The sequence below is a fragment of the Zophobas morio genome, unplaced genomic scaffold (assembly GCF_036711695.1).
Source record: "Zophobas morio isolate AGI-343-1 ecotype UQ-CSIRO unplaced genomic scaffold, CSIRO_AGI_Zmor_V1 ptg000046l, whole genome shotgun sequence".
Taxonomy (NCBI): domain Eukaryota; kingdom Metazoa; phylum Arthropoda; class Insecta; order Coleoptera; family Tenebrionidae; genus Zophobas; species Zophobas morio.
In genome coordinates this window covers 6,746,314-6,773,458 of record NW_026972151.1, presented here as the reverse complement: position 1 = coordinate 6,773,458, position 27,145 = coordinate 6,746,314, and the positions used below count along the sequence as shown (strand labels likewise).

The 27,145-nt window shown below is 42.5% G+C and overlaps 3 protein-coding genes across 3 annotated transcripts; all 3 read left to right on the top strand.

Annotated features, from left to right (window-relative positions):
• The first annotated feature begins 403 nt into the window (after positions 1-403).
• Positions 404-2,959, top strand: LOC135142177 (uncharacterized). The gene is made up of 4 exons (XM_064073848.1): positions 404-953; positions 1,291-1,523; positions 1,565-1,583; positions 1,626-2,959. The coding sequence occupies exons 1-4, from the start codon at positions 404-406 to the stop codon at positions 2,957-2,959; spliced, it is 2,136 nt and encodes a 711-aa protein (XP_063929918.1).
• Positions 2,960-11,792: 8,833 nt separating this feature from the next.
• LOC135142176 (zinc finger protein 711-like) lies at positions 11,793-13,121 on the top strand. The gene is made up of 2 exons (XM_064073847.1): positions 11,793-12,225; positions 12,349-13,121. The coding sequence occupies exons 1-2, from the start codon at positions 11,793-11,795 to the stop codon at positions 13,119-13,121; spliced, it is 1,206 nt and encodes a 401-aa protein (XP_063929917.1).
• Positions 13,122-24,461: 11,340 nt separating this feature from the next.
• On the top strand, positions 24,462-26,942 carry LOC135142175 (zinc finger Y-chromosomal protein 2-like). The gene is made up of 3 exons (XM_064073845.1): positions 24,462-24,486; positions 25,438-26,046; positions 26,170-26,942. Exons 1-3 carry the CDS (start codon positions 24,462-24,464, stop codon positions 26,940-26,942), a joined length of 1,407 nt encoding a protein of 468 aa, XP_063929915.1.
• The last annotated feature ends 203 nt before the right edge of the window (positions 26,943-27,145 follow it).

Sequence of the window (27,145 nt, the reverse complement as noted above, 5' to 3'; positions counted from 1 at the left end):
TTCTCCACGTGGAAGGAATATATATTTACATATTCTCCCCTCCGCGGAACTTCACGTACAAAAACACAGAACAATGGTCATCGTTTATCCCATCCCCCATTCTAACTTTCTTTAATTTGATTGATTTATTGTGTTACTTTTATATACGCATAATATGCACACATTTTTGCTGGCCCCTCTCCCGGGGCGGGAAGTGGATGGCTCGTACTCAGTCTCACTCCATTTGGCGATTTTCGTGCTGATCCACGATCTAGACGCTGAGTCCTGGCTGGCGCAGGTGAGTGCTTTAAAGAATACTCCTTTCTCCATAAGCTCTTTGTGACTTCCTGCAGAGAAGTGCGACACCATCTTCTGTAGACGCGACCTGAAAGCCGAGCCCCGCTGGGATGATAACATAGCCGCCATGACTGGATCGTCAGCTGTTCGACTCTCCAACCCTTACAACTTGCGAAGAAGAATATTGGGGATAGAAACCGCTAACTCATATACTCCTAAGCCGCCCTCTCTTACTGCCGAGGCAGTATCTTTCCTGTGTTCTCCTGGTGACACAATTAATCCTCCCTCTCAAGAGGGCTCCAGTATTGACGTGGCTATTCCAGTCCAGCTCCAAATCGCTAACTTGGACGGTTTCGACGCTGGCGCTCCTCCTACGGTTAAGGCTTCGCCATGTTGTGTTGAAGCAGTGGGAGAAGTCCAAACGAATATCGAGGAGGGGGCCAAATATATTTTAGGAGATGCGGTGCTTGGTCGTGGCAGAGTATGTATCACATGTGACGCGCGTTTTCACACATTCTCCTCCTTGCGAGAACACGAGCGGTCCCATCATCCTGAACTGCTTGTTCGCGAGGTAGAATACCATCCGTCTGCGGTCTCCATGAAACAACAGTTAGAGGAAATGGCCGCATACGAGATTAAACGCGGGTCGAACATCAAGACCATGGCTAGAGATCTTGGTATTATTATTATTATTATTATTTGAAATTGAACAACAGGTACATGACCCAATTATAGTCCAATTATTAATGAAACTGATATTACCGGCAGCTAATATAGCACAGCTATCATACTGTGGTGCCCTAAAGGTATATTAGTCAGCTAGCAGGTGAATATTAAAACAGTTCAAAGGTATCACAAAACTGGTGGTAGTTGTTGCACATCTCGCTAATGGGAGAGTATTTCAGTACATTAAGACGAGGAGTGGTATGACGGTAGACCAGATCAGATACCGTAGAGGTCTCTCCATGTATAAAGTCATGCTTCGCATGTTTAGAAACTCTTTCCACTTATTAGAACCCGTATCCCAGATAAGCCCTGCTACACCGTCGTCACATTCACCTGTTCCGTGTTCGAGCCCCACTCCTATTACGTCGTCATCTGCTGACCTCACCGTTGAAGATCCTCCCGGTTGCCTGGTTGGCAGCAAACCTATTAGTCTTCCGCTTAGGTCACCCTGTACTACCGAGGTGCCTACTACGCCATATCGTCAGGACCGCTCATCTTCTAGGTCCCCCTATACTACCGAGGTGCCTACTACTCCACATTGTCAGGACCGCTCATCTTCTAGGTCCCCCTATACTACCGAGGTACCCACCCGGTCCTATCTTCCTGGCCCTGATTGTTCTCAGATCGCCGGTCCATGGTGGAACATCCTCCTTGTCGTGCTCCTCAAATTTCACCTTCTGTCAACCCGGATGAAACTACTGTGGAGAGAGTTTTGACTTTGGTTTCTCCGGAGTTTACGCAAAACTATGCCGACACGAATCTCCAGGTATGGGATAACGCCTCAGTGCTCGACACCATCATTCCCGAGCAAATCTCCATTTTGAGCAGCCCCCCTAAACGTCTCCCCCCGCTCTCTCCTCCGGTATCGAGAGCTACTGTTCGCCCCATCTCAGGAGATCCCCTCCCTCTATCCCCGGTTGCGGCAGTTCAATCTTTTGTTCGTACAGTCTTCGCCAAACAACTTCGTAGTCGTTCCAGATACCCCTTGGAGCAATGGTTGGATAAAATCAACATCCCTGATCCAGCGGCTTGGGTGGACACTATCGAAGACATGCTTTTGTTGTTGTTTCCTCTGGACGAAAGAGCGAAACAAAAGAAGGTTTCGGCTGGTAAGTCTGCTGCGAACAATGGTGCCGCTAATAGGAACCAGAAACGCATGGCGGATTACAAGAGCACGCAGGACCTGTACGCCAAGGATCGCAAGAGACTGGCTGACAAAATAGCTTCCGGCGAGCCTCTCGATGTACCTACAATCTACCCGGAGATGTCTGCCATAATGGAGGTCCATGGAAACGTTTTCCTCTCCGAGTCTCCTCCCGACGACCATCCCTTCCAAACACCTTCGGCCAGCATCGAAACAGAATTTTCCCCAGTTTCAGCTGAGGAGGTTTCTGCGGCCAAGAAGGGTTGGCCACGTTCCGCTCCTGGTCGGGATGGGGTGACGGTGCCTGCTGTGTCCAAGTGCAACAACAACATCCTGGCTGCGCGTTTTAATCTCATTTTAGTCAGCAGGTACCAACCGGTGGAGTGGCGTGCCATGCGAACGGTGCTGATCCCAAAGCCTGGTAAGAACAGGAAAGACGCCTCTAATTGGAGACCGATTACGATTGGGTCGTCTATTCAGCGGCTGTTTCACCGCATTCTCGCAAACCGCTTATCATCTCTGGTCCGGCTCAACAGTAATCAGCGAGGTTTCGTGAAGACGGACGGAACCCTTGCCAACACTCTTATTCTTGACTCCTTAATTAATGGTAGGACGCAGGCTAGGAAGGGAACATCTATGATATCTATGGATATTCGAAAGGCCTTTGACTCAGTTTCCCACCACTCCATAATCAGAGGCCTTCGAAGATTCCAGATATCGCCTTATCTTATTAATTACATTCAGGCAACACTTACCTCGTCATCTACCATTTTTTGTGTTGGCCAAAAGGAGTCGGAATCGGTCCTCTATTAACAGAGGCGTACGCCAGGGGGATCCTATGAGTCCTCTGTTATTCAACATCGTGTTGGATGAGCTAGTCGGGAAGCTGTCTGATATGTCTGAGAGCTGTTCAATGGGCGATCGGGTCAACTGCTCCGTAATTGCTTTCGCCGACGACCTTGTTCTCCTCGCCGAGACCGAGAGGAGTCTTCAGCGCTCCATCAATATTTCCATCGAATTTTTTTACCCACAGGGGTATGGCCGTAAACCCTACGAAATGTTACGCCCTTATCAAACAAAATATTAATGGCGCAGTAGTGCCACTCACCAATTCCTCCATTACCATCCAGGGTCGACAGGTCACTCACATGTCTGATGTCAACCCGATTCGCTATTTGGGACACCAATTTGGAAGCCAAGGACAGATGAAACCTTGCTTGTCCAACTACCCCGTATCGCTCCAAAGGTTAGTCGCCCTCCGCTGAAACCGGATCAAAAATTCTCTCTGCTCAAGACCTACCTGCTTCCCAGGATAATGCACTCCTTGATGGGCACCAAGGTCACCAAGGAAGTCCTGGAAACCCTGGACAAGATGAACAGACAGTACATTAAGAAAATCTTACATTTACATCTACATACCTCTAACGAGCTAATCCATGCTCCCATTAGGGAAGGCGGGTTAGGGGTATGTCAACTAACTGTTTCTGTTCCTCAGATTCTTCTTAGTAGATTGTCCAGGTTGCAGAGTAGAGAGGCTCTTGATCCGGTGCTTGCGGCCATGTTAACGTCGCGGCGGGTTTCCGACTTCAGGGTGCGCTTACAAAAAATGGTGTCCCAATTCCCTGCTGGAGGACATCGGGAACTTATGGAGAAGGGCGTATTTTCGAAGGGTCTTACCTGTGCCAATCAGGACTCCACTTCCAGATATTGGATAGGTACGAGACCTGCTAAATAGAGCGCCGGCGATTGGGTGCGAGCCGTCCATCTTCGCACTACCAATTTGCCGACAGTTGGCATACCATCCAATCCTGTTGAGCTTCGGGGTTGCCGCGGAGGGTGCGGTGCGATGGAGACCGTGTGTCACATCCTGCAGAAATGCCCGGTGGCACATGATGAGCGGATCCAACGACACGACGCGGTAGTGAAGAAAATCGCTGCCCACTGCGTTCGGGAAGGCTGGCGTGTTGAGGAAGAGCCGGGAGTGAGACACGACGACGGAACGCTCTACAAACCGGGCCTCGTCATTTTTAAGACTGAGGTCCGAGCGGTAGTCGCGACGCCCAGGTTTCTTGGGAGACGGGATCTTCGATGCAGGAAGTCTGGAACAAGAAGAAAGCCGTTTACGGCAACGCGAATTTCTTGGCAGCAGCGCGGAAGAAATAGCCGAATACACATTTTACGTTCTTACCTGTCATCTTGGGAGCGATGGGAGACTGAGCTTAACATCAAGCCACCACTCAAGCGCAGCTGCGTGGCATCAACGTTGAAGTGGGGCTGCTCTGCACACAAGACCTTCATGCGAAGAATTTGGAAACTTCCCGCCTCTCAGTGCTTCCGTCAGGGATCCGATTAGGGTGTTCCTGCAACTTATTAATATCTTTAGGGATAATCAAATACCGCCGTATAATGTCCACTTACCGTCGTGCTGCTTGCCTTTCCATCTTCGTATTGGTGCTTTGGAACATCTAGAACGCTTCTTGGGTGAATATCGACTCAGGGGTTCTTCATGGGCACTTTTGCAGGGCTCTGAAACACATAATAGGAACATCAGTGGGTGAATCGAGAAAGATGTCACTTACCAAGCACGGCGACGATGATTCCGAATGGGGTCCAATTTCGGGTGGCGTTGGAGCGGCGTAGTCTGAAACAGAAGTAATTTAAATTATTAAAAACAGCTTAATTAACTAACAACTTATTACTATCCTTATTTACATCTTATTATAACATCTTATTATTATTATCCTAATTATTGTAGTAATACATCTTAATTATCATCACCATAATTATATAACTATATAACTAACTTAATATATCCTAATTCTAATCATATTTACTCCTTAATTTACATCTTATTACCTAATTATGTATTATAAATCTTAATTATACATTTTAGACTTACATCCTAATTATAAATATCTTAATATATATCCTAACTAATTAATGTTAGTGCGCTTATTAATTTAAGTCTAAAATTAACATCTCAAACTTCCTACATCTTAATTTTAATTTACTAAGGTTTTTCTTATAATATACTTTAGGAGTAATATCTTAACATCTATTTATAATGTGCATTATGTACAATCCTCCTGTGGAGGTTTTATATCTTATTAATTTCGTGGGACTAATAGTTATATTAATAGTCATATTCCTTTATTTGCATTCATATTGTGCGTTATGTACAGTCCTCCTTGGAGGCTTTTTTATTAATTAATTAGGCGCTATAGGAATTAGACTTGTTAGTAGAGGCCTAACAATATTTTAATAACTTTTTACTGATTTTCATATTTATTCACTTTTAGGTAAAACCAGAAATGCTTTATGTGTTCAGATTACGTATGACAATAAAGTTTTTGAACAGCGTGGATGAGCTCGTTTGAAGTATGAAGATGGAGATGTAATATCTTCTTTACTTATTGCCTGTTGATTTTGTCTAGGCTAACCAAGATTTCCTTCGTCACCGTGGTCCCCATCAAAGAATGAAAGATCTGCGGGAGCAGGAAAGACTTGGGCAACCGGAACTTTTGGTCTGGTTTTAGGGGAAGAACAACCAGCCTCTGTAGCCATACCGGATAATTCAACAGGCAGGGCTTGATTTGTCCATGAGTTCTGAAGTCGTATCCCAGATAACGGACGAGATTAATATCGGTGACTTGACGCCCTTAGATGTTCACTGAAGATTTGGTGAGTGGTATGACTTATACCATTGATTTTACTCTTAATCAGGGCGTAGTATTTCGCAGGGTTCATTGCCCTATAAGTAAAGAAGTTAACAGCCCCATCTATTGAATTCTGGAGGTCCTTCACGTGCTCGGCAAGAAGAACGATGTCATCTGCAAAGGCCGATACGGAACATGTGTTAATACAGATTGACGTGGACTCTTCTTGACCAACATAAAAAATCGTGGACGATGTGGTAAGTGTCACCTCGACGTAGTCTATAATGTAAGAAGGTGCCTGGACGCGTCGATGGCCCCTGATTATGGAGTGTTGAGATACCGAATCAAAGGCCTTCCGCAAGTCCATCGATGTGAAACTGACATCCTTCCGTGCTTGCGTCCTATCATTGATCAGTCCAGAATGAGAGAGTTTGCAAAATGTCCCGTCCGTCTTAACAAAGCCCCTTTGATTATTATCAAGACACACCGCGGTTGAAAGTCCGTTGGCCAAGAGGCGGTGTAGGAGGCGTTGCACCGTGGAACCAATTGACATTGGACGCCATTTCGAGTGTTTTCCCTGTTTTTCCTCGGGTTAGGATTTAATAGCGTCTTCATCTCCTTCCATTCAATGGTTTGGTACCTCCTGACTAGAATGAGATTAAAGAGTACTTGCTTCAACGTGCGATCTTGGTCATGGTTACCCCGTCCCGACCCGGAGCCGAGCGAGGCCATCCATTCCGGGTGTTATAGGAGAAAATTCTACCCAGATGCTGGAAGATTTCGTATGATAGGGGTGCTCATCGACTGCCGACATCTCAGGATAGATATCTGGACTGTCCAAAGGTTCCCCGTCCTATAGATGTCCTGAACCCTCTTGTACTCCACCGTGCGCTTTTGAGTTCTATTGAAAGAAGTTCTTAAAGACGACTTACCCGGAGCGTGTTTACGTTTTTTAGCCCTCTCTTCTAGTAGAAATATTAGCAGAAGTATTTCCTCTATGACATCTCCCCAGGCATTGAGATCGGTGTTGTTGATCGTTCGCAGCCATTGTTGTAGAGGGTATCGTAATTTTATTTTATGGAGGTTCGAGAAAATTGATTCAACATGTGATCTTACAATCGCCACCGGGGTAAAAAGTTGTTCAGGTTGTGGTTGAGTATCTGATGTAGAAGCACCACTTATTCGAACAGGAGGAGACAGATGAAGAGCAGGTCGAGAGGAAAAAGAATTATCCATGATGGAATGTTGGTTGCAACCGTTCTCATCGAATGTGGAGGAGGAAACCCACACCTACTGATTAACATCCGCGTAGCCACAAAACGCTCTCCACCGTAGTCCGGTTCCTCCGACCCTAATGTAGATATACAATTTTTGCGGGGATGCTTCTGGACAAGTGGAGCCATAATGTTTGAAGGTCCGGCGATCTGCGACCCGTATAAGCCTGGACTGTACGATCTCACGACCACCTCGGTAGTATAGGGTGCAACGAAGGGCAGATCGTGTATACTTATCATTTGTTTCTCGATAGTATTCTCGGCATGCGTGACAGGGGCGGGGCGAGGAGAAGAAATTATGTCGTTAGGGACAACGGAAGAAGGCAGTAGAGGAATTGGTTCTGATCCGGGCAGCGGCTCAGCTGGTTTAGCCGATAAATTGCTTTTCAGCATGTTTATAATTACCTTATACGTCGTGAGACTTCTCCTGAACTTGATCTTATTCTTCCGTTGCTACCATGTTTAATTTCGTATTCGGCCATCTCTTCTAGGGTGACCGCGGCTGGATAGTTTTCGTGTTCCTGAACGAATAATTCCGGATTTTCGGATCTCTCGTGGACCCATAGGGAAGATAATGTGAAGAATCTCCCGCCACACGGCACACAGTCTCTTTTACGACCTACTGGAATACTATAGGGAGCAGCTTCGACTTTCTCCACGAAACATACAGAAGATTCTCCCGGTGCTTGCATGCAACATAGGGAAGCCGTAATCGCAGAGGATCAAAATCTTTTTCAGTCGGGGTTAGGAGCGTAGTAAGAGTAGCGTCGTCAGTCTGGGTCTCTAATAAAGAAGCATTGTCATTTGTAATTACGCCCTCGGTAGCAATACGGGCGTCCAATTGGCTTTCAGTTAAAAGAGAATTATTCCTTTCAATAACGCCCTCGAATCGTTTGCGGTTGCGATTTCGCCGGCCACCGAAGCGTGATATAAATCGGGATGGGCCTTCCGCATATGCTGTCTCAGGCTCGGATATGTTCCTTCCACAAGAGCAAGCACACGAGTGCTCCTCCTTCCCGATCTGTGGCTGTTCGACAAGTTTGTGGCACTCCTTCTTGTGTCTACACAACCCTTGCATGGATCGATATACTTTACCGCAAAATGAGCTAGGGTACTTAAAATCAGGTGTATCGTTGACTAAAGGGGTACCTAAGTCATCAGAACATCCGGTCTGTCTATGATGTTTGAGGCTGGTGGCGTGTTTGAAGGTTTTGTCACACCCACATTTAAAGGAGGTAGAGGGCAATATCTCTTCCGTCAGGTTTATGTGGCCTGGCAGAACCTCCCCAGATGGCGGTGGGACTTTTGGTTATTGTATGAAAGCAGAACCAGGAAAAAAAACCCTTTCCAACGAAACGTCGCGGTACTGACAGGTTTCAAGGCCGGCTCCGATTTGAACGGCCCGAAGATATTAGCAGGTGCGTATCGACCACTTTAAAACTTTTTCCGTTCAAATCGAACCAGTAATAGCCGAGTTTTGCAAAAATTGCAAATCGAAATGCTGGGAATGTTATTTTCGAACACCTAGCCTCCTCCCGAATCCGGATAACATCGGCATCGCGACGCTGATTTTTTGTGAGGATGTCAAATTGAACCTCGCCTAGCACAGCGTGAGAAAACTGATGACAACACGTATACTTCCCTTGATAATAGATTTCCGGCGCCGCTGTCTTTCACGACGTCCAGAAACAAGGGAAGAATATTTAAATTAATAATATTTTTTAATTACAGACGCTCGCTCTGTGAACGCTTTCCCTAAAAGGGCAACAAAAAAAAAATGAAAACCTAACCCAGGCGATAGATCCCGAACCAACGAAGAGTCCCAGGAAGACGTCTGCACCCCGGGAAACCCGTAGGGATGCCGCACATGGAGGAACAAAAATTCCCGGAAGGACAATATCTTCAAGAGGGCGCTATTAGTGTAGAATTCTTTAAATGTACTCAATGTTATTAATAAAGTACGAAGTAGCAAAAAAAAAAGATAATTTTTATCACTGTTATCGCCTGATATACTCCAACACGGTGATTTTTAGTTATACGAAAATTTTCCCGAACTTTTGTCAATTCAAAAATCAATTTCTCGGAAACCGTCCGTAGGATAGAAAAACGAAAATCACAGCGACAATCCGTGTCACGTGCCGCGTTTTTTAATACCCATATAGGGCACAGATTGAAAAACTCGACCTAATTAATTCTCGGAGTGTCCCGTGCTTCTGCACCTTTAAAACTCGATATCTCGAGAACTAAAAGGCCGGGAACGAAAAGGAAAACACTCACGTGACCCTTGAGACGTGCCCCAACGATTAAGACCATTTTATCAAAATCAGACCCGAATCACAAATTCACACTTTGGAAATCGACGGAGCCGAGGTGAAACACGTCCGACCCCACCGTATACCCGCGTCCGAGCGTCCGCGACCGCTGCTTCCGACCTAAGGCACCACTTCCGAAGGCGTGAGGGTGTCCGCACAAGGTCGACCAGACGTGTTTCTATTTCAGCCGCACTAGTCGCCCCAAGGCTTGGCACTGAGGAACGCCGCCCCATGCGTTATAGGCGAAATTCCGGACCGTTACCCACCGTCCCACCGGGATTTCGTCGCAACCTCCTCAATAACATCCAGTTTTGAATAATTGCGAGTGTAATTTGTAAATATAAGATAATGTATTAACTAAATATATAATAGGAGTAAGAGATATACAGTTCTAACTCAAATTGATTGCGATGATACAAATGTTAATTTATAAACACGCCGCAGAAATCCACTTATTTGTGTTTTACTTCTTTATTCTAGTAACGACATCTAACGTGAGGATGATTTTTCCTAAGTTATTATTCACATTTTATAACTTCTCGTCCGACATTTTAAAATTGTACGTTTGTAAATAAGTTTTCGATGTTGATTGGAGTATATTAAACCAGGCCGATGAAAAAAATTATTAGCGATATAATAGTCATTTATTCACAAACTCCTTAAAATGGGTAGAAATATTCATGTGCTATATTTAGGCTGCGGGTGACGGTAACTGGAGTTCTTCCGGTTGGTACCTGAAGGCGGAAGGGTTGAGAAGCGAGACAGAGAAAATCGGTTGATGCCAAAGCTCTTTCTGTTTCTTATTTTCATGTCACCGAGCTTCAGTGGTGCATCGTTACAAGTTTTCTTGTTATAAGTATTGGAGTCTGTTTTGTGACTTTTTTTATATTTTACTTCCCGTTTCGTAAGTAGAGTACCCGGACAGATGTGGCCGATATTACGAGACGATAGGGATGTTATCATCTGCATGTGGCGGATTTCGCTCGATGAGTTGTGGTATGACGTAAGGTGTAAAAAGTGAGATGGGTAGTCACTTCGGCTAACGATCCTAACCCCATTGTTATGTTTATAAATTTGAGGTTCCAGTATAGTTGCTTGAAAGGGCATTAATTGGTTTGCAGATTCACAAGATGTCATCCATGGATTTTTGTGAGTACTGTGATTTCAAAAGTTAATCAGTTGCTATCTCTCAGACTGTTCTTCCCACCTTGGGAGAAACCAGTTAGAGCTATTCACCTCTTTCAATCGTTGCATATTATTGCTATTCGACGACTTATCTGTGTACCTATCCTTATTTTTTTAAATTGTATTGATGTTTGTTACTTGTTTAAACTCCATATTAATCTTAATACTTATTAAGATAAAAAAAAATAGAGTGTAAACAATTTATTAGCAGGCAGTGCTACACGTGTTTCGGTACAAGATTTTCTCTTCTGCACGATGAAGGAACTGTGTACCTGTGTACCGGAACACATACTAATAAATCATTTAACCTCTTTAAAGTTTTTTTTATTTTAATGTTAAGATTGATACCTATATTTGGGTTTGATGATTTTCACACCTCGTTAACAACTTATAAATACTGAACTTAAATAATGTAACTGCCAAATCGTCCGCCATTTTGTCGAGCTTTTGGAAAGGTAAAGATTGGGATTACAATAACAAATTCTATATGTACGCATATTAAATTTCGCGTGTTGATGACGTCATGAGTTACTCGGTGTCATTCCAATGGAGACAGCGTTATTCAAATTTTTCTTTCAGTTCTACAAACTTTGATTTACAACTTTTGTAATTACTTCTGCAGGAAAATCAACGTATTTTACTTCCTTTTAGGTGTAACGAAAATATTCATGCACTTCATCATTTATCCTGCAGTGAACTAGGCAAGTACTTTTGTTATTCAAAAAATCGAAATATCATTTTCGACGTAAGACTGTTACCTTATTATTCCTCTGTACTGGTTTTAAGAGTGCTCCAAAAAGGTCGTTACGTTTGTGTTTTTGTGGAAACCATAATATTATGGTGTGTGTGTGTGTGTTTATATTAGCCTTTTCGACATGCACGTGCGGGAATGAGCCTACCTATTTGTTTTTCCATGTTTGCCCCTATATGTCAACTGTTCTGTGGGTAATCGAAGTTTAAGGTTATGTACCAGAGGGTTTTAATTGTCAATGACAGATATTGGCGGTTTTAGTTTGTGGGGTTAGGTGCGTCAATGTTGTTTTTAATTTTTAACTCTTTTTTAACTGTCTTCGAACGAGATTTGGGTAAGAAGACGGCCACTTCTCTTCCATGGCGTGATGAAATGGTTTTAGGTTGCCAAAATGTCAGCTCTGGAATACTGTGAAACGTTCGGAACATGTGGGAAGTCTTCATGGAAAAATGTTCACAAATGTAAATTATGCCCCTATTTTACAACTGTCCTTACCCTTATGATCAACCACGTGAGACGACACCGTTTTCTCGTGGAAAATTTACTTGCGACAACGCCAAAATTGAAGCTTATTACTGTAAAGATTGCGATTTTAAGACGGAGCTAACAGTTTTGTTCAAAGAACACATTAATAAATATCATGGGCGTAAGAGAGAATCTAGAGACGCTTTATTAAGTGAGGACTTCCACATACAAAATTACATCTGCGAAAAATGCGACTTTGAAACAAATCTCTCGTTGAAGTGGCTTCAGCATACTTTAACATGCACGAGAAATAAAGAAAATCCTCAAAGTGTGACTTCTTCGTCACAGAATGACACATACAGTTTCGATTTCAAGCGAACTGACGAAACAAGTTGGTATTACTGTGTGCAATGTTCCTACAAAGCTAAACTCAAAGGTACTTTAAAATCTCATATTATGAGAAAACACGAGATGAACAAGCGATATGCATGCGAAAACTGTCCATTTAAATGTAGATGGAAATCACTTTTAAAAATACACATAAATCGAATTCACTTAGATGAACATGATGTTGAATGGCACAAGTGCAACAAGTGTGTATTCAAGGCCAAAGCAAAAAGTAATTTAACGAGTCATGTAAAAAGACGTCACTTGAACGATGAAGACGTTAGATGGTATAAATGCAATGAGTGTCTTTTTAAAACTAAAGCTAAAAGTGATCTAAAGAAACACGCAATTAGAAAACATCTAGACGAAGAAAAAATTAACTGGCACGAATGTGAACAATGCCCATTTAAAAGTAAATGTGCGTGGGATTCAAAAAGGCATATTGTTTTTAGACATTTGGATGAAGAAAACGTTAAGTGGCATCAGTGTCATTATTGTCCATATAAGGCGAAATCCAATGCTATTTTAAAGTGCCATATAAATCATCGCCATTTGGATGAAACTGAAATTAAATGGTACAAATGCCATGAGTGTCGTTTCAAAACTAAGTATAAAGTTTGTTTAGAGAGAGCCGCAGTTACAAAACATCTAGACCAAGAAAAAATTAACTGGCACGAATGTGAAAAATGCTCATATAAAACTAAATATGCGTCGGATTTAAAAAGGCATACGATTTTGAGACATTTGGATGAAGAAAACGTTAAGTGGTATCAATGTGTTCATTATCCATTTAAGACGAAATTCAATCCTACATTAAAGTGCCATATAAATAGCCGCCATTTGGATGAAACTGAAGCTAAATGGTACAAATGCGAACACTGCGATTACAATACTAAAAATCACTCATCTTTTTATTCGCACAGAAAGAAACATATTGGGATTTAGTTAATCATAAACCAGAAAGGAATTTTAATTTGTATACATATGTTGTTTGTTTAGCCACTACTTTTTTTAACCATTTATTCAGTCGTCTACAATGTACTATGTTATGTGACGTGGTTTTTTCATTAAGATCATAAATTAAAATTCTATTTTTGTTACATTAAATAAATGTAACAGTTTTAAAAAATAAAATTACATTAGTAGAACACATAGATGCAAAGTTTGTTACGCAATTACAAAATAAGGAATTATCATAAAATTTATTATTGTTTCAATTTAGGATCTAAATATCTTGGGTCTCTCGAGGAACACAGAGGGTGAATGGACCTTGTTGGCAGGTTGCATTAAGAACGCAGCAAGGTTGATTGGTGGACTCTTAAGGTGTTGTGTCTTCAGATCAGGCTGCTTTTTTCCTTCTTCCAAGCCTTCAATGATATCTTGAGTCTGGACCAGGTGTTCTTTATTTATTGTTAATAGTTTATGTATTTTTGGTGGAGCCAAATTTGCCGACATCGGACTAGAGTATCTGGCTCTAACCGGTAGTGTTGCTGTTCTTCTAAATGTCAGTGGATTTTGTTTTGGTCTCTATGTTCTCTCCCGATTTGAACTGGTTTCTGGTCGAGCGGTTTTTCCAATTTTCTGGCTTGACTTTTCTTTCTTTAATCCTGGAAATTGTCCCTTCAATTGTTCTGCAGTTTGTGCTTTGTATCTAAGACAATTGACATATTTTTGTATTAGAAACTTGACAGTATTTTTCCCATTCAGAATTCAAATTTTCTTGTGATATTTACTAGTGAATCTAGCTCGGTTCTCTTTATATGTATGATTTGGTTTGATGAGCGTCCAAACTAATTAATTTGATCAGGTGATCTGTTGGCGGAAATGAAAACATCACAGAATCGGTTACTAACGTATATTACATTATGGCACATTACAGGAGAATATTCGACGAGCGTAACATAGTCGCGCTGGTAGCCACGCGGACGGTCGTACCAGAAGAGTCTAAAAATATGGCGTCTTCAAGTGGCGCTGTGTCGCTCTGCGCAATATAGCCGTCTCGTGAAGGCGACTACACGAGCGAGCCTCGCACGGCCGACACTAGGTGTCGCTCCAACACTTCCCCTCGAGGTGACGGTCGTGTAAAAATGTCCACTAATCAACAACGTCAAGTCCGCACGACTTCGCGCACCTCACATGCTTCGGCTTTGACAGTCCTTTAGTTAAGAAGTCCGCAACTTGATCGTCTGTGGGCACATAACTAACCCTGACTTCTCCGTTCTTGAGAACATCGCGCACGAAATGATGGCGGATGTCTATGTGTTTGCTTCTCCCGTGGAAGGTGGGATTTTCAGCAAGCTGCAGGCAACTTCGGTTGTCGCAATGAATGACCAAGTTAGCTAGGTCGTCAAACCCCAGCTCCCGGAGAAACCTCTGCAAGTACAGACCCTCCTTGACGCACTCCGACAGGGCCATGTACTCCGCCTCCGTTGTGGATAATGCAACCGTCCGTTGCTTCTTCGCTTCCCACGACAAAGGCCCACCGTTCAAAAGGAATACATAACCGGTGTACGATCTCCGGTCCTCAGTGCTCGCTCCCCAGTCGGCGTCGGCGAATGCCCTGATTGGCCCATCGTCCGCTCCGAATGCGAGCCCCACGTTCATCGTCCCCTTCAGGTATCGCAGAACTCTTTTGGCTGCCCTCCAGTGCTCTGGGCCATAGCAGTTGTTAAACTGCCCCAGACGACTCACAGCGAAGGCGATGTCGGGCCTCGTAGTCGATGATAAGTAAATGAGCGCCCCCACGAGCTCGCGGTACGGGAGCGCGAGATCCTCTTGACTCTGGTCGATGTTTTTCTCTAGCTTCGTCCCTAGATCGATCGGCGTTGCGACCGGCTTGCAGTCAGACATGCCGAATCGCGAAAGTACGTCCTTTATGTACCCTCGCTGATGCATCGTTACCCGGCCGTCCTCTCTCTGAAACTCCACGCCCAAACAGTGCTTTACATCTCCCAGGGCCTTAATTTCGAATCGTTGGGCCAACTCTCTTCCTATTTCGGCGATCTTCTTTCGGTTGCGGGACGCGATCAATATGTCGTCCACATAGATCGCGATTAACACCACGTCCCGCCCTGATTTTAGGCGAAACAAACACGGATCTGAGGCCGTCGGGATTGCGCCGAGCCCTTTCAGAGTCGAGTCCAACTTTGTGTACCAGTTCCTACCGGCCTGTCGTAGGCCGTAGAGCGATTTCTTGAGCAAGCAACTCCTGGAGCAGACTGGTGGCCTTCGCTACAATCGAGCTGTCGGTCTCGTTGTCGATGATGCTGCCAAGGGCCATCTGAAGCTCCTTCGGCGGTTCCATGAATACTTCCTCGTTCAGCTCGCCGTTCAGATACGCAGTTTCGACATCAAACTGCTTAATTGCCATGTCGTGGCGGGCGGAGCTGAAACGAGCAACAGGAGCAAATGTCTCGGTAAAGTGTATACCTGGTTGTTGGCTGAAGCCCTGGGCGACTAATCTAGCCTTCCTTCTCTCAAAGGTTCCGTCCGATTTGTACTTGTTTCTGAGGACGATGCGACTCCCCACCACCTTGTCTCGCTGTGGACGCTCCACCAAAGCGAAAGTGTCGTTCTTGATGATGGACGTTAGCTCAGCCACTATGGCCCGTCGCCATTCGTCTGCATCGGGACCGCTCAGCGCCTTTTTCATTGCAACCTCGGATACGAAGCTTTGTTCGATGGCATCGACGATGTTGGCACCGGGATTCGGCACCGACCGAAATTGCTTCCTGGGTCGGCCACGTCGACCTGTTCTTACAATTCTCGGGCGACCTGGAGCCCTCGCACGATCCGCATTGTTGTCATCGTCGATGATGTCGCGCTCGTCATCTTCTTCAGCAGTCGTCACGTCCCGCTCCGACCTATCCTTCGATTCACCGTCGGCGTAGACGCCGTCTGGGACGTCGGCGGGGCGATGGACCTCGACCTCGACCTCGATGACGTTCCGCGGGTCGTTGACCGTCGCCGGCGGCGCTCCACCAGCTGGAGGAGGGTGCACGATCTCGACCGAACGCCGAACCTCCGGCGAAGTCTCTCTGCTCTGTTGGGTCTGAGCAGGATTGTCGACGTGACGCCGTTCCTTGTCGTCCTCTACGAACACGACGTCGCGGTTTATCAGTACGGTCCTTTTTACTGGTGACCAGATTCGGTATGCCTTGGATTCGTCGGCATAACCCAAGAAAACGCCTTCTTCTCCTCGCGGGTCGAACTTCCCTTTCCCCGGTCGCCTGTCTAGGTAGTATACCCTGCTACCGAAAGCTCTGAAATTGGAGATGTCGGGTTTCTTACCGGTCCATGCCTCGTACGGGGTTCCACCACCCAGGCATCTGGTGGGCAGGCGATTTCGCAGGTAATTGGCAGTGTTAACCGCCTCCGCCCAGAACGAGTCCGGTAACCCGGCGTCAATCAAGAGACACCTGGCCGTGTCTAGGAGCGTGCGGTTCTTCCGTTCCGCGGTGCCGTTTTGCTCCGGATTGTACGGCGCCGTCAGCCTCCTCGTAATTCCTCGCGCCTTGAGGAACCGGTCGAAGTCGCGGCTTGTGTACTCGCCGCCGTTGTCCGACTGTAAGCACTTGACGGTTTTCCCCGTCTGGTTCTCGACGAGAGCCAAGTACTCCGTCGTGGCCTGGAACACCTCGTCTTTCGATTTCAGGAATCGAGTCTCGCACCATCTGGACTTGTCGTCGATGAACTCTACGAAGTGCTTCGCGCCTCCGAGAGATGGCGTCCTCATCGGCCCGCACACGTCGGTGTGCACCAGGTCCAGTAGCTGCTCTGTGCGCCGGTTAGAGCACTTTGGGAAGGGGGACCTGGACAACTTCCCCTGGATGCAGATGTCGCACTTAACCGCCTCCGCACAATCCTTCAGCTGGACGCCGCTCACTCGATTATTTCGTATGGCCTCGACGAGGTCCCTCGCGTTCGCGTGTCCCGATCGCTTGTGCAACAGTTCGAGCGGAATTTTGTCCTCACCACAAGCCGAGCGCGCATCATGCTTGTGTCCGCTCACGTAGTATAGGTCTCCTATTCGTTCCGCACACAACAGCACGTTGCCGTCTGGATCCACTACCACCGCTTCGTCGCGCCGAAAACTAACCTCGAGTCCGCGGTCCGTGATTTTGCTCACGGACATTAGATTGGTCCTCAGATCGGGCACATGCAGAGTCTCACTCAACGAAACGTTTGCTGTTTCGCCTAACACGCGAGCCGCGAACTGCACCGTACCAACACCCAATGTCGCGGTAGACGATTCGTTCGCGAGGTTCCAAATACCTGTTTTCGATCTATCGATCTTCGTGAATTGGCCCCCATCATTGCACAAATGCGCTGAGGCCCCACTGTCCAGGCACCAGTCCGAGCTTGGTTTGGCGGTTTCTTCGCGCTCACTCATTCGCAAACATACGTTCCTTGCGTGTTTCGCGCTCCTTTCCTTGCTCCGGCACTCTGATGCCTTGTGCCCTAGTCGCCCGCATTTGAAGCAGCGAAGTTTGGAGCCCCCGTTGTTCCGTCTTCCGTTGGGACTTCCGCCAGCTTCCGCTCTCTCCTTGTTTTCCCGCCAGCCGCCATTTTTGTTATCCCGCCAACCGCCATTTTTGTTATCCCGCCAACCGCCATTTTTGTTGGCGACCATGGCGCCGGACGTGCCGCTTCCGCCGCGTGCGCAGTTCTTGCGCGCGTCGCTCTCTTCCACGACCTTAATGCGCAGCGCTTCCGGCGACGGTAAATCATCTCGCGATTCGATCGCACATCTAAAAACCTCGAAACTCGCGGGTAGGCTGTAAATTAGTGAGATGGCCAGGAGATCCGGATTGATGTCGACGTCCATGTCGTTCAGTTTATCCACGGAGTCGAAGAACTCGCGCAGATGCTCGCGCACGTCGCCCCCATCGTCCATTTTGCATAAGATCAAGCGTTTCAAGAGTGTCGCTTTTCTCGCAGGCCCCTTCGACTGGTAGATCTCCTCCAGGCGTAGCCACATGCTTCTGGACGTGTCGCAATTCTTTATTTGCTTCAGTTCTGTCGGACTGATCGAGAGCACAATATCCGACCTCGCCTTGCTGTCGTTCTTGACCCATTCAGCAATGGCCGCCGCGTTCGTCGCTGTTGCCTCAGGCTTGACGCAAGTACCGCTCACGTACTCCCACAGGTCGCCTTTGATCAGCACCGCCTGCATTTGTAATTTCCACGTATCGAAGTTGTCCTTCCGCAGCAACTCGATGCGCGACGAATTTCCGGCGTTCATCTTGACGGCGTACTTTAACACAACACGTGCACACACTTCAGTACCTTCGAATATACGCGATTCCGTTTATTCGCGCTCTGGGCCCATAACCTGTTGGCGGAAATGAAAACACCACGGAATCGGTTACTAACGTATATTACATTATGGCACATTACAAGAGAATATTCGACGAGCGTAACATAGTCGCGCTGGTAGCCACGCGGACGGTCGTACCAGAAGAGTCTAAAAATATGGCGTCTTCAAGTGGCGCTGTGTCGCTCTGCGCAATATAGCCGTCTCGTGAAGGCGACTACACGAGCGAGCCTCGCACGGCCGACACTAGGTGTCGCTCCAACATGATCCTTATTTGGTAAAATTATTGGAACTCTTGAGTGTACGCAAAAAGTCATTGTTTCAGTCTTTCACTTACACGAAGTTCTCCATGTTTGTCTATAATAGACATAAAATTGACAGTTTGTTCGGCTTTTTATTTACCTTCTTTTTCCGTAGTGTACTTAAGTCTTATGTCTTAAACACGTCTTCTTGTATGTGTATTAGAATTTACTTGGTTTCTTTCCTCAACTATTGTCCAACTTATGTTTTTTGTATCGGCATGACGCGAACTGTTTTCATGAGTAAGGAATATCTTGTTCTCACTTTGACTGACCGAGTTTGATTAAATAATTTCACTTCTGCGGACAACCGCGGTAACTGGTTGGTTTCTCTCTTTTTATACGTCCCATTTTGCAGCCAATCCAGGTCTTTGGCATCAGATTTTCTGTTCTCTTTGTTTCGATGTTTTTGTTTCGCTGGAATGTTTTTTTCGTGGTTTTCTTTTCATTAATTTTTCATTACTGAGGATTTGTCGCGATGCTGGCGTCTCTTCGATTTTCCCCAATTTTGCAGATTGCTGATCTTCTATTTTTGGGATCATAGTTTTATATTCTCCCGCGCCTAGTAATACATCAGTTGCACCCTTTTTTGGAAGACTGGATCGTCTTGATGCAAGTCGGCCTCACCGGAAGATAGATTTCGATGTCTTCTAACACAGATTGTGTAATTTTTGGTAATACTAAAAGTTCTATTTTGAGTGTAAAATCACTCGGAAATAGTGATTCCTGTAAAATAAGAACGTAGGTTCATGAAAATTAACTGGGCAACCGACAGCGATAAATGAGGATAAACTTTTCAAATTGTACCTCAACTTAAAAATACCAGGACATTTCGGTAGAATTCTTGCTTAGAACAACCAGTAATTAAGACATCCTAATCCGAACTGGAGACATTCCATTTATTGGTATATTGAATAGGCCGTATCCTGCTTAAATTTATCTTAATTGTCCGTTATGTAACTCTTCAGGTAGCATCTTTCTAGCAGCTACTCATTTTGTCATTTAGTCGTTTCATTCTTAATTTTGTCAGTCCTTATTTTGGTGCTGCATGGCAAGTGAACTTCAAATCCAAAATGCCAAAAGAATTTACAAATGTCACGGCTGGATAAAAAAGAACCCTGAACTAGTGTTAATTAGATAAAAATTCTCAATATTCTTACGAAATAAACCCATAGACCACCCAGGTCCGACGCCTATGGACCGTCGAGAACTTTTTAGGATGGACGGCAATGATGGGTGACTCATCATTGGTGACGCGGCTCAGCGACGTTCGAAAAGCCTGGAAGCGGAAGTCGCGAATACCTAATTCGAGAAAAACCTCTATCGTCGAAGTGTGGGTTTAAACATAGGCCGCCTTCGGGAACGATTATTATTCAGTCAGCGAGTCCAGTCAGCAAGTCGAGTCGAGTGAACCACGTATTTATTCTTTAATTAATCGCTGTAATAATTGGTCGTGTAATTCGAGTTATTAAGAAATAAATTGTTGAGTTTTACCCACGCCGATTGTGTTCACCGATCAACGTAACAATATGTATTTTGCACAGTGTGCTGGAAAAAGGTAAGTAAGGTATCCAAATTTTTATCATTATTATATGTATTTTTGAACTTGTCACATTTATTTTTATTAGTTTCAGTTTCAAACAATTGGTTTAATCTAATTATTGCTTTCAATTAACCGCGCGAAGTAAAGTATGTACAATATGAATTAATTTTGTTGTTCACGTCGCCGGTGAAAACATTTCTGGATAATTCAGCATATTGGGACAAGTCTTCGCAAAATTAAACTGAAGAATTCTACTAATGTGAAGTCACAAAGTCTGCTCGCAGAATCTTTCTCCAATATCCAGAAGATGACAGCTTAACAAGAATATTGTTTCGAATTGTGTGAGATATTCCTTTGTTAAAACTGGATAAACGTAAGTTATGATCACTTCTTAAAAAGCACACCATGAGTCAGTTCCAGACGTAAGTACCTTAAAAGAAAACTACGCAGACAATAGTAATAACAATAACATTTGTAACTAGTTGATCTTGGAAACCACACAGTCTATTATAATAAATAATTAATTAAACGCCCCAAAACAGAGATGCCGTGTTGAAATTTAGATGTGGCCTGCTTCTCTGATTACGATTTTACGTTTCATTAATTTCTTTTTCATGATGGCTGTAAATGGTTGTAAAATTCAACGTTATTAGAAAACGCTAATATAAGTACATTTAATTTTTTACAAAAAAATTAAACAGTAAACAATTGTCCTATGAAAACATGAACAACGCTTTTTAAAATGTCTCTGTGAAAATTACACTTAACTGCAATAATTACACCTGAAAATCAGCTTTAAATCATTAAAACCAATGCAACTAAACTGCCCAATTTCAAATATTTCACATTAAAGTCACTAGATAACCAAAGTACGGCAGTTGAATGTCCCAATGTGTAAGAAAGAGAGGTACCTTGCGTTGCTCGCTCTCATACGGTAACAAGACAAACGACCACCCATGAAAACGGGTTAGTAAAAATAGCGAGTTGTATTTACTGATTGACATCTATACTGTGGTGGTACGCTGCGATTGGCGGTACCAGCGTACCAGGCGCACCTTTGGTTGCCTAGCTGTTCGGCGTCAAGAAGTCTACAATATTTACCCCATACTTCATAATGGAATTTTCGGAGTTCTACGTAACCTGGAGGTAGTCAGAGACTCCTGTGGTACGAAGACTAGTTTAGCTGGACCCAGACTTCTTGTGATCTTTGTTCTAAAAGAAACTGTGAAGCTTATAGACAAAAGTATTACACTGTGGTGTCCTGATTTGAAAATGAAATTTCACACTAAGAGAAGGAAACAAACCCAGGAAAACCCCATTTGTTGAATTGTGTTGAATTTTAACATAATGCAAACTCCGCACAGCCTCCGCGAGTATAATTAGGAAATACAGAATAATTAATTAACTAAGTATTTGTTTTCAAATCTTAAGTGTAGTCTGAGTTACTTTCCGAAATGTAGGCAACATTTCGATTAACAAGAGATGTAAATTTACACCCGCACAATTTAAGTCTGTCGATCGCACAGTTGCAACGAATACATTCGCAGTGCAATTTTATCACATGAAAGAGGTCCGATATATTGCTTCGATTTTCGAATTCCTTTGGGACACGTAGCATAATAAGAGTAAGAGATATATATCTAACTCAAGTTGATGGCAATGATACATGTGTTATTTTAGAAACACGCCGCAGAAATCCACTTATTTAGGTTTCACTTCTTGATTATAGTAACGTCGGGATGATTTTTCCTAAGTTATTATTCACATTTTATAACTTCTCGTCCGACATTTTAAAATTGTACCTTTGTAAATAATTTTTCCGTGTTGTTTGGGCAATATTAAAACAGGTCGATGGATAAAATTACTCCTGATATAATATATCATTCACAAATTCCTTAAAAAGCATAGAAATCTTCAAGTGCTATATTTAGGCTCCGGGTGACGGTAACGAGAGTTCTTCCGGTTGGTGTCACCGAGCGTCAGTTGCGGTTGGCAATACGATTTGTGTGAGCGGATTCGTGAGTTACGCAATCTTCGGGCAGAATGGAGTGCAACGTAACAAGTTTTCTTGTTATTAGTGTTGTAGCCTGTTATGACTTTTGCTATATTTTAGTTTCGGTTTCGTAAGTAGGGTACCCGAACAGACGTGACCGGCATTACGAGAGCATAGGGATGTTGCTATTTGGCAGACTTCGCTCGTTGAGGTGTGGTATGACGTAAGGTGTAAAAAGGGAGGTAGGCAGTCACTTCGGCTAAGGTTGCTAACCCCATTGTTATGTTTATAAACTTGAGGTTCCAGAATAGTTTAAACTATTCTTCCCACTTTGGGGTAACCAGTTGGAGCTATTCACCTCTTTCATTCGTTGTATATTATCGGTAGTCGACGATTTATTTATATACCTATCCTTATTTTTTTAATTTGTATTGATGTTTGTTACTTGTTTAAACTCCATATTAATCTTAATACTTATTAAAGTAAAAAACTTTAGAGTTTAAATGATTTATTAATAGGCACTGCTACACGTGTTTCGGTACAAGAGTTTCTCTTCTGCCCGAAGAGGGTAATGTGTACCGGAATACGTGTAGCAGTACCTACTAATAAATCATTTAACCTCTTTAAAGTTTTTTTATTTTAATGCTAAGATTGATGCCTATCCTTGGGCTCAATGATTTTCATACCTGATTAAGTAACAACTTATAAATATTGAACTTAATTAATGTAACTGCCAAATCGTCCGCCATTTTATCGAACTATTGGAAAGGTAAAGACAAATACTATTGTATGTACGTATTTAAATTTCGCGTATTGATGACGTCATAAGTTACTCGGTGTCATTTCTGTGGAGACAAGTTTCATGCACTTCATCATTTATCCTCAGTGGACTAGGTACTTTTGTTATTAAAAAAATCGAAATATCATTTTCGACGTAAGACTGTTACCTTATTATTCCTGAGTATTCTGCATTACTTGAACGGTCAAAGAGACAGACCTTCTAGCGATGGTTTCGGTTTTAAAAGTGCTCCAAAGAGGTTGTTACGTTTGTGTTTTTGTGAAAACCACAAAACTTGACTTTATGACATCATAATCTCCAGTTTCACACAGAAGATGGTACATTTGTAATTAACTCATAATATTATGGTGTGTGTGTGTTTATATTAGCCTTTTCGACATCCACGTGTGCCAATGAACCTACCTGTTTGTTTTTCCATGTTTGCCACTATATGTCCACTGTTCTGTGGGTAATTGAATTTTAGGGTTATGTACCAGAGGGTTTTAATTGTCAATGAGAGATATTGGCGGTTTTAATTTGTGGGGATACGTGCGTCAATGTTGTTTTTAATTTTTAATACTCTTTAACTGTCTTCGAACGAGATTTGGGTAAGAAGACGGTCAGTTTTCTTCTATAGTGTGATAAAATGGTTTTAGGTTGCCAAAATGTCAGCTCTGGAATACTGTGAAACGCAGGGCCGCCGCTAGGACTTTTGGCGCCCGAGTGCAAGTTTGAATTTGGCGCCCCTCTTCAATATAGATGATAGGATTTTTTTAAGTAAAAATTGTGTTAAAATAAGTGGAAAATTAAGGGCCAGTCTTTAACACGTTAAAATTAAAATTTATTTCGTATCAAATGAACAAACAAATACCTTTATCGAACACAAATCTATTTTGCTAATAAAAAACATAAATACATATATATGTATCCATATCATATAACTGAATTCAGAAAAAAGAAACGAAAAAAAAAAACTTAAAGCATACAAATAATATAATCAAATATTTTTTTTTACTAAACCAAATTAATGTTTCTAGATTTCATACTGGTAAATTCTGCAACTATTTTTTTATGTTCAAATTGTCTTAACAGTTCATGTTCAATTGTAACAATAGACAAGTTACTTAGCCTGCCTTGATTCATAGTTGATCTGAGGTAATTTATTTTCAGTTTTGAAAAGATCGCTGGCTAGATGCAACCGAAAATGGTGGTGTAAGCAAAATTCTTAATGCTATTGATGTATCGGAAAACTTGAGATTAAATTGTTTTCACACAAATACGTAAAATTTGATAGGATCTTCTAACGGTTTAGCTGAAGAGTGCAATTTTAAAACTTTAATCTTATTAAATACGCCAATGTCGGTCACCAAGGAAATCAACTGTAAGTTTTAAATGTAACATGTCTTCTTCTGAGGATTTAAAACAAATTATTAAAAAATTTAAATACATTATCATATGTGTTTAGTTCCTCAAATCTATTATTTAAAGAACACAAAGTTTTGACCAGATTTCGGTAAAAAAAAATATTTTAAAATTAATTTTTGGATCCACGACAACTTCGCCATTCTGCTCGCAATCAAAATGTTGCGGTTTTCTTCTTGGACGCACGGTTTGGATTGGCGAAAAAAATGGTTCAACATTAATTTCATAGGCAAGTTTGTCTGCTTCAGTTATAATTTTAGCAAAACTTTCATCTGAACGATATTTGGTACAGTAACTTATTACATCTTTAAGGAAATTGATACATACTTTGATGTTGATGTTAGTATTCTGCATCATTTTGGTTAAGATGTTGATTTGATTCAAAATATCAAATCAAACTATCTTTGAACAAATAAATTTATAGTTTTGCATGTTTAAAGCTAATAAATAAGCTTCATGTGTTATGGTACAATGCCATGAAGAAGTATCTTCATATATTTCCAGCAAATCATCAAAGATTTTGCAAATGTGATACCGTATAGGTAAATAAAATAAAATTATCGTCTGTTTCTCCGAACAGTGCAAACTCCAAACTGCAAGTGCAAATAACAACTACGTTGCATTTGCCAGTTCGGATACCAACTAATTTTTGAAGTAATATTCTTTCCACACCTGTCTGTTAATCACTAAAATAATTTAATTCATTGCTAACATCCTCGTTCACGTTCCGACAAACAACACCCGCAATTCTCGAAACTTATTCCTTTATGCTTTACCGATCTACAAGTTTGTTCACTATGTACTATAAAAAATAGATGTTTATTGATTTATCGATGACCAGATCACCTAAACAATATTTCTTTCTTTGCTTTTTCCCAAAGTCCCAATAAACCCTTTTTTTGATTGGTAGATTTTTTTATTATTGTGAGAATTTTGAAAAGTGCTGCTTTGCTTGCCAATTTGCCGCCCCCCTTTGGCAGCGCCCGCGTGCGGTGCACGCCTTGCACCCCCGCTTACGGCGGCCCTGGTGAAACGTTCGCAACACGTGGGAAGTCTTCATGGAAAAATGTTCACAGATGTAAATTATGCCCCTATTTTACAACCGCTGTTTTCCTTATGATCAACCACGTGAGACGACACCGTTTCCCTCTGGAAAAATTTACTTGCGACAACGCCAAAATTGAAGCTTATTTTTGTAAAAATTGCGATTTTAAGACGGAACTAACAGTTTTGTTCAAAGAACACATTATTAAATATCATGGGCTTAAGAAGGAATCTAGAGACGATTTATTAAGTGAGGACTTCCGCATACAAACCTATGTTTGCGAAAAATGCGACTTTGAAACAAATTTCTCGTTAAAGTGGATACAGCATATTTCAGCGTGCACGAAAAAGAAAGAAAATCTTCAAAGTGTGACTTCTCCGTCACAAAATGACACATACAGTTTCAATTTCAAGCGAACTGACGAAACAAGTTGGCACTACTGTGTGCAATGTTCCTACAAAGCTAAACTCAAAGGTACTTTAAAATCTCATATTATGACAAAACACGAGATGAACAAGCGATATGCATGCGAAAAGTGTCCATTTAAATGTAGATGGAAATCACATTTAAAAATACACATAAATCGAACTCATTTAGATGAACAAGATGTTGAATGGCACAAGTGCAAAAAATGTCCATTCAAGGCCAAAACAAAACGTGATTTAGTTAGCCATGTAAAAAGACGTCACTTGAATGACGAAGACGTTAGATGGTATAAATGCAATGAGTGTCGTTTCAAAACTACACATAAACATTATCTAAAGATACACGCAATTAGAAAGCATCTAGACGAAGAAAAAATTAACTGGCACGAATGTAAACAATGCCCATTTAAAACTAAAGGGGCGTCTGATTTAAAAAATCATATGGTTTTTAAACATTTGGATGAAGACTACGTTAAGTGGTATCAATGTGTTCATTGTCCATGTAAGACGAAATCCAATGCTACTTTAAAATGCCATATAAATCACCGCCATTTGGATGAAACTGAAATTAAAATGTACAAATGCGATGAGTGCTCTTTCAAAACGAAATATGAACATCATCTAAAGAAACACGCAATTACAAAACATCTAGACGAAGAAAAAATTAATTGGCACCAATGTGAACAATGCCCATTTAAAACTAAATATGCGTGGAATTTAAAAAGTCATATGATTTTTAGACATTTGAATGAGGAAAACGTTAAGTGGTATCAATGTGTTTATTGTCCATTTAAGGCGAAATTAAATGCCATTTTAAAGTGCCATATAAATTACCGCCATTTGGATGAAACTGAAGCTAAATGGTACAAATGCGAACACTGTCCTTACAAAAGTAAAAATCGTTCATCTTCTTATTCGCACAGAAATAAACATATTGGGATTTAATTGACCATAAGGCGGAAAAGAACTTTAATTTGTATACATTTGTATGCACATGTAGTTTTTTTGGCCATTTATTCAGTCCGCTGTAATGTACTTTGTTATGTGACTTGGTTTTTTCGTTAAAATCTTAAATTTACATTAAATAAATGTAACAGTTTTAAAAAACAAAAATACATTATTAGAACACATAGCTTCAAAGTTACACA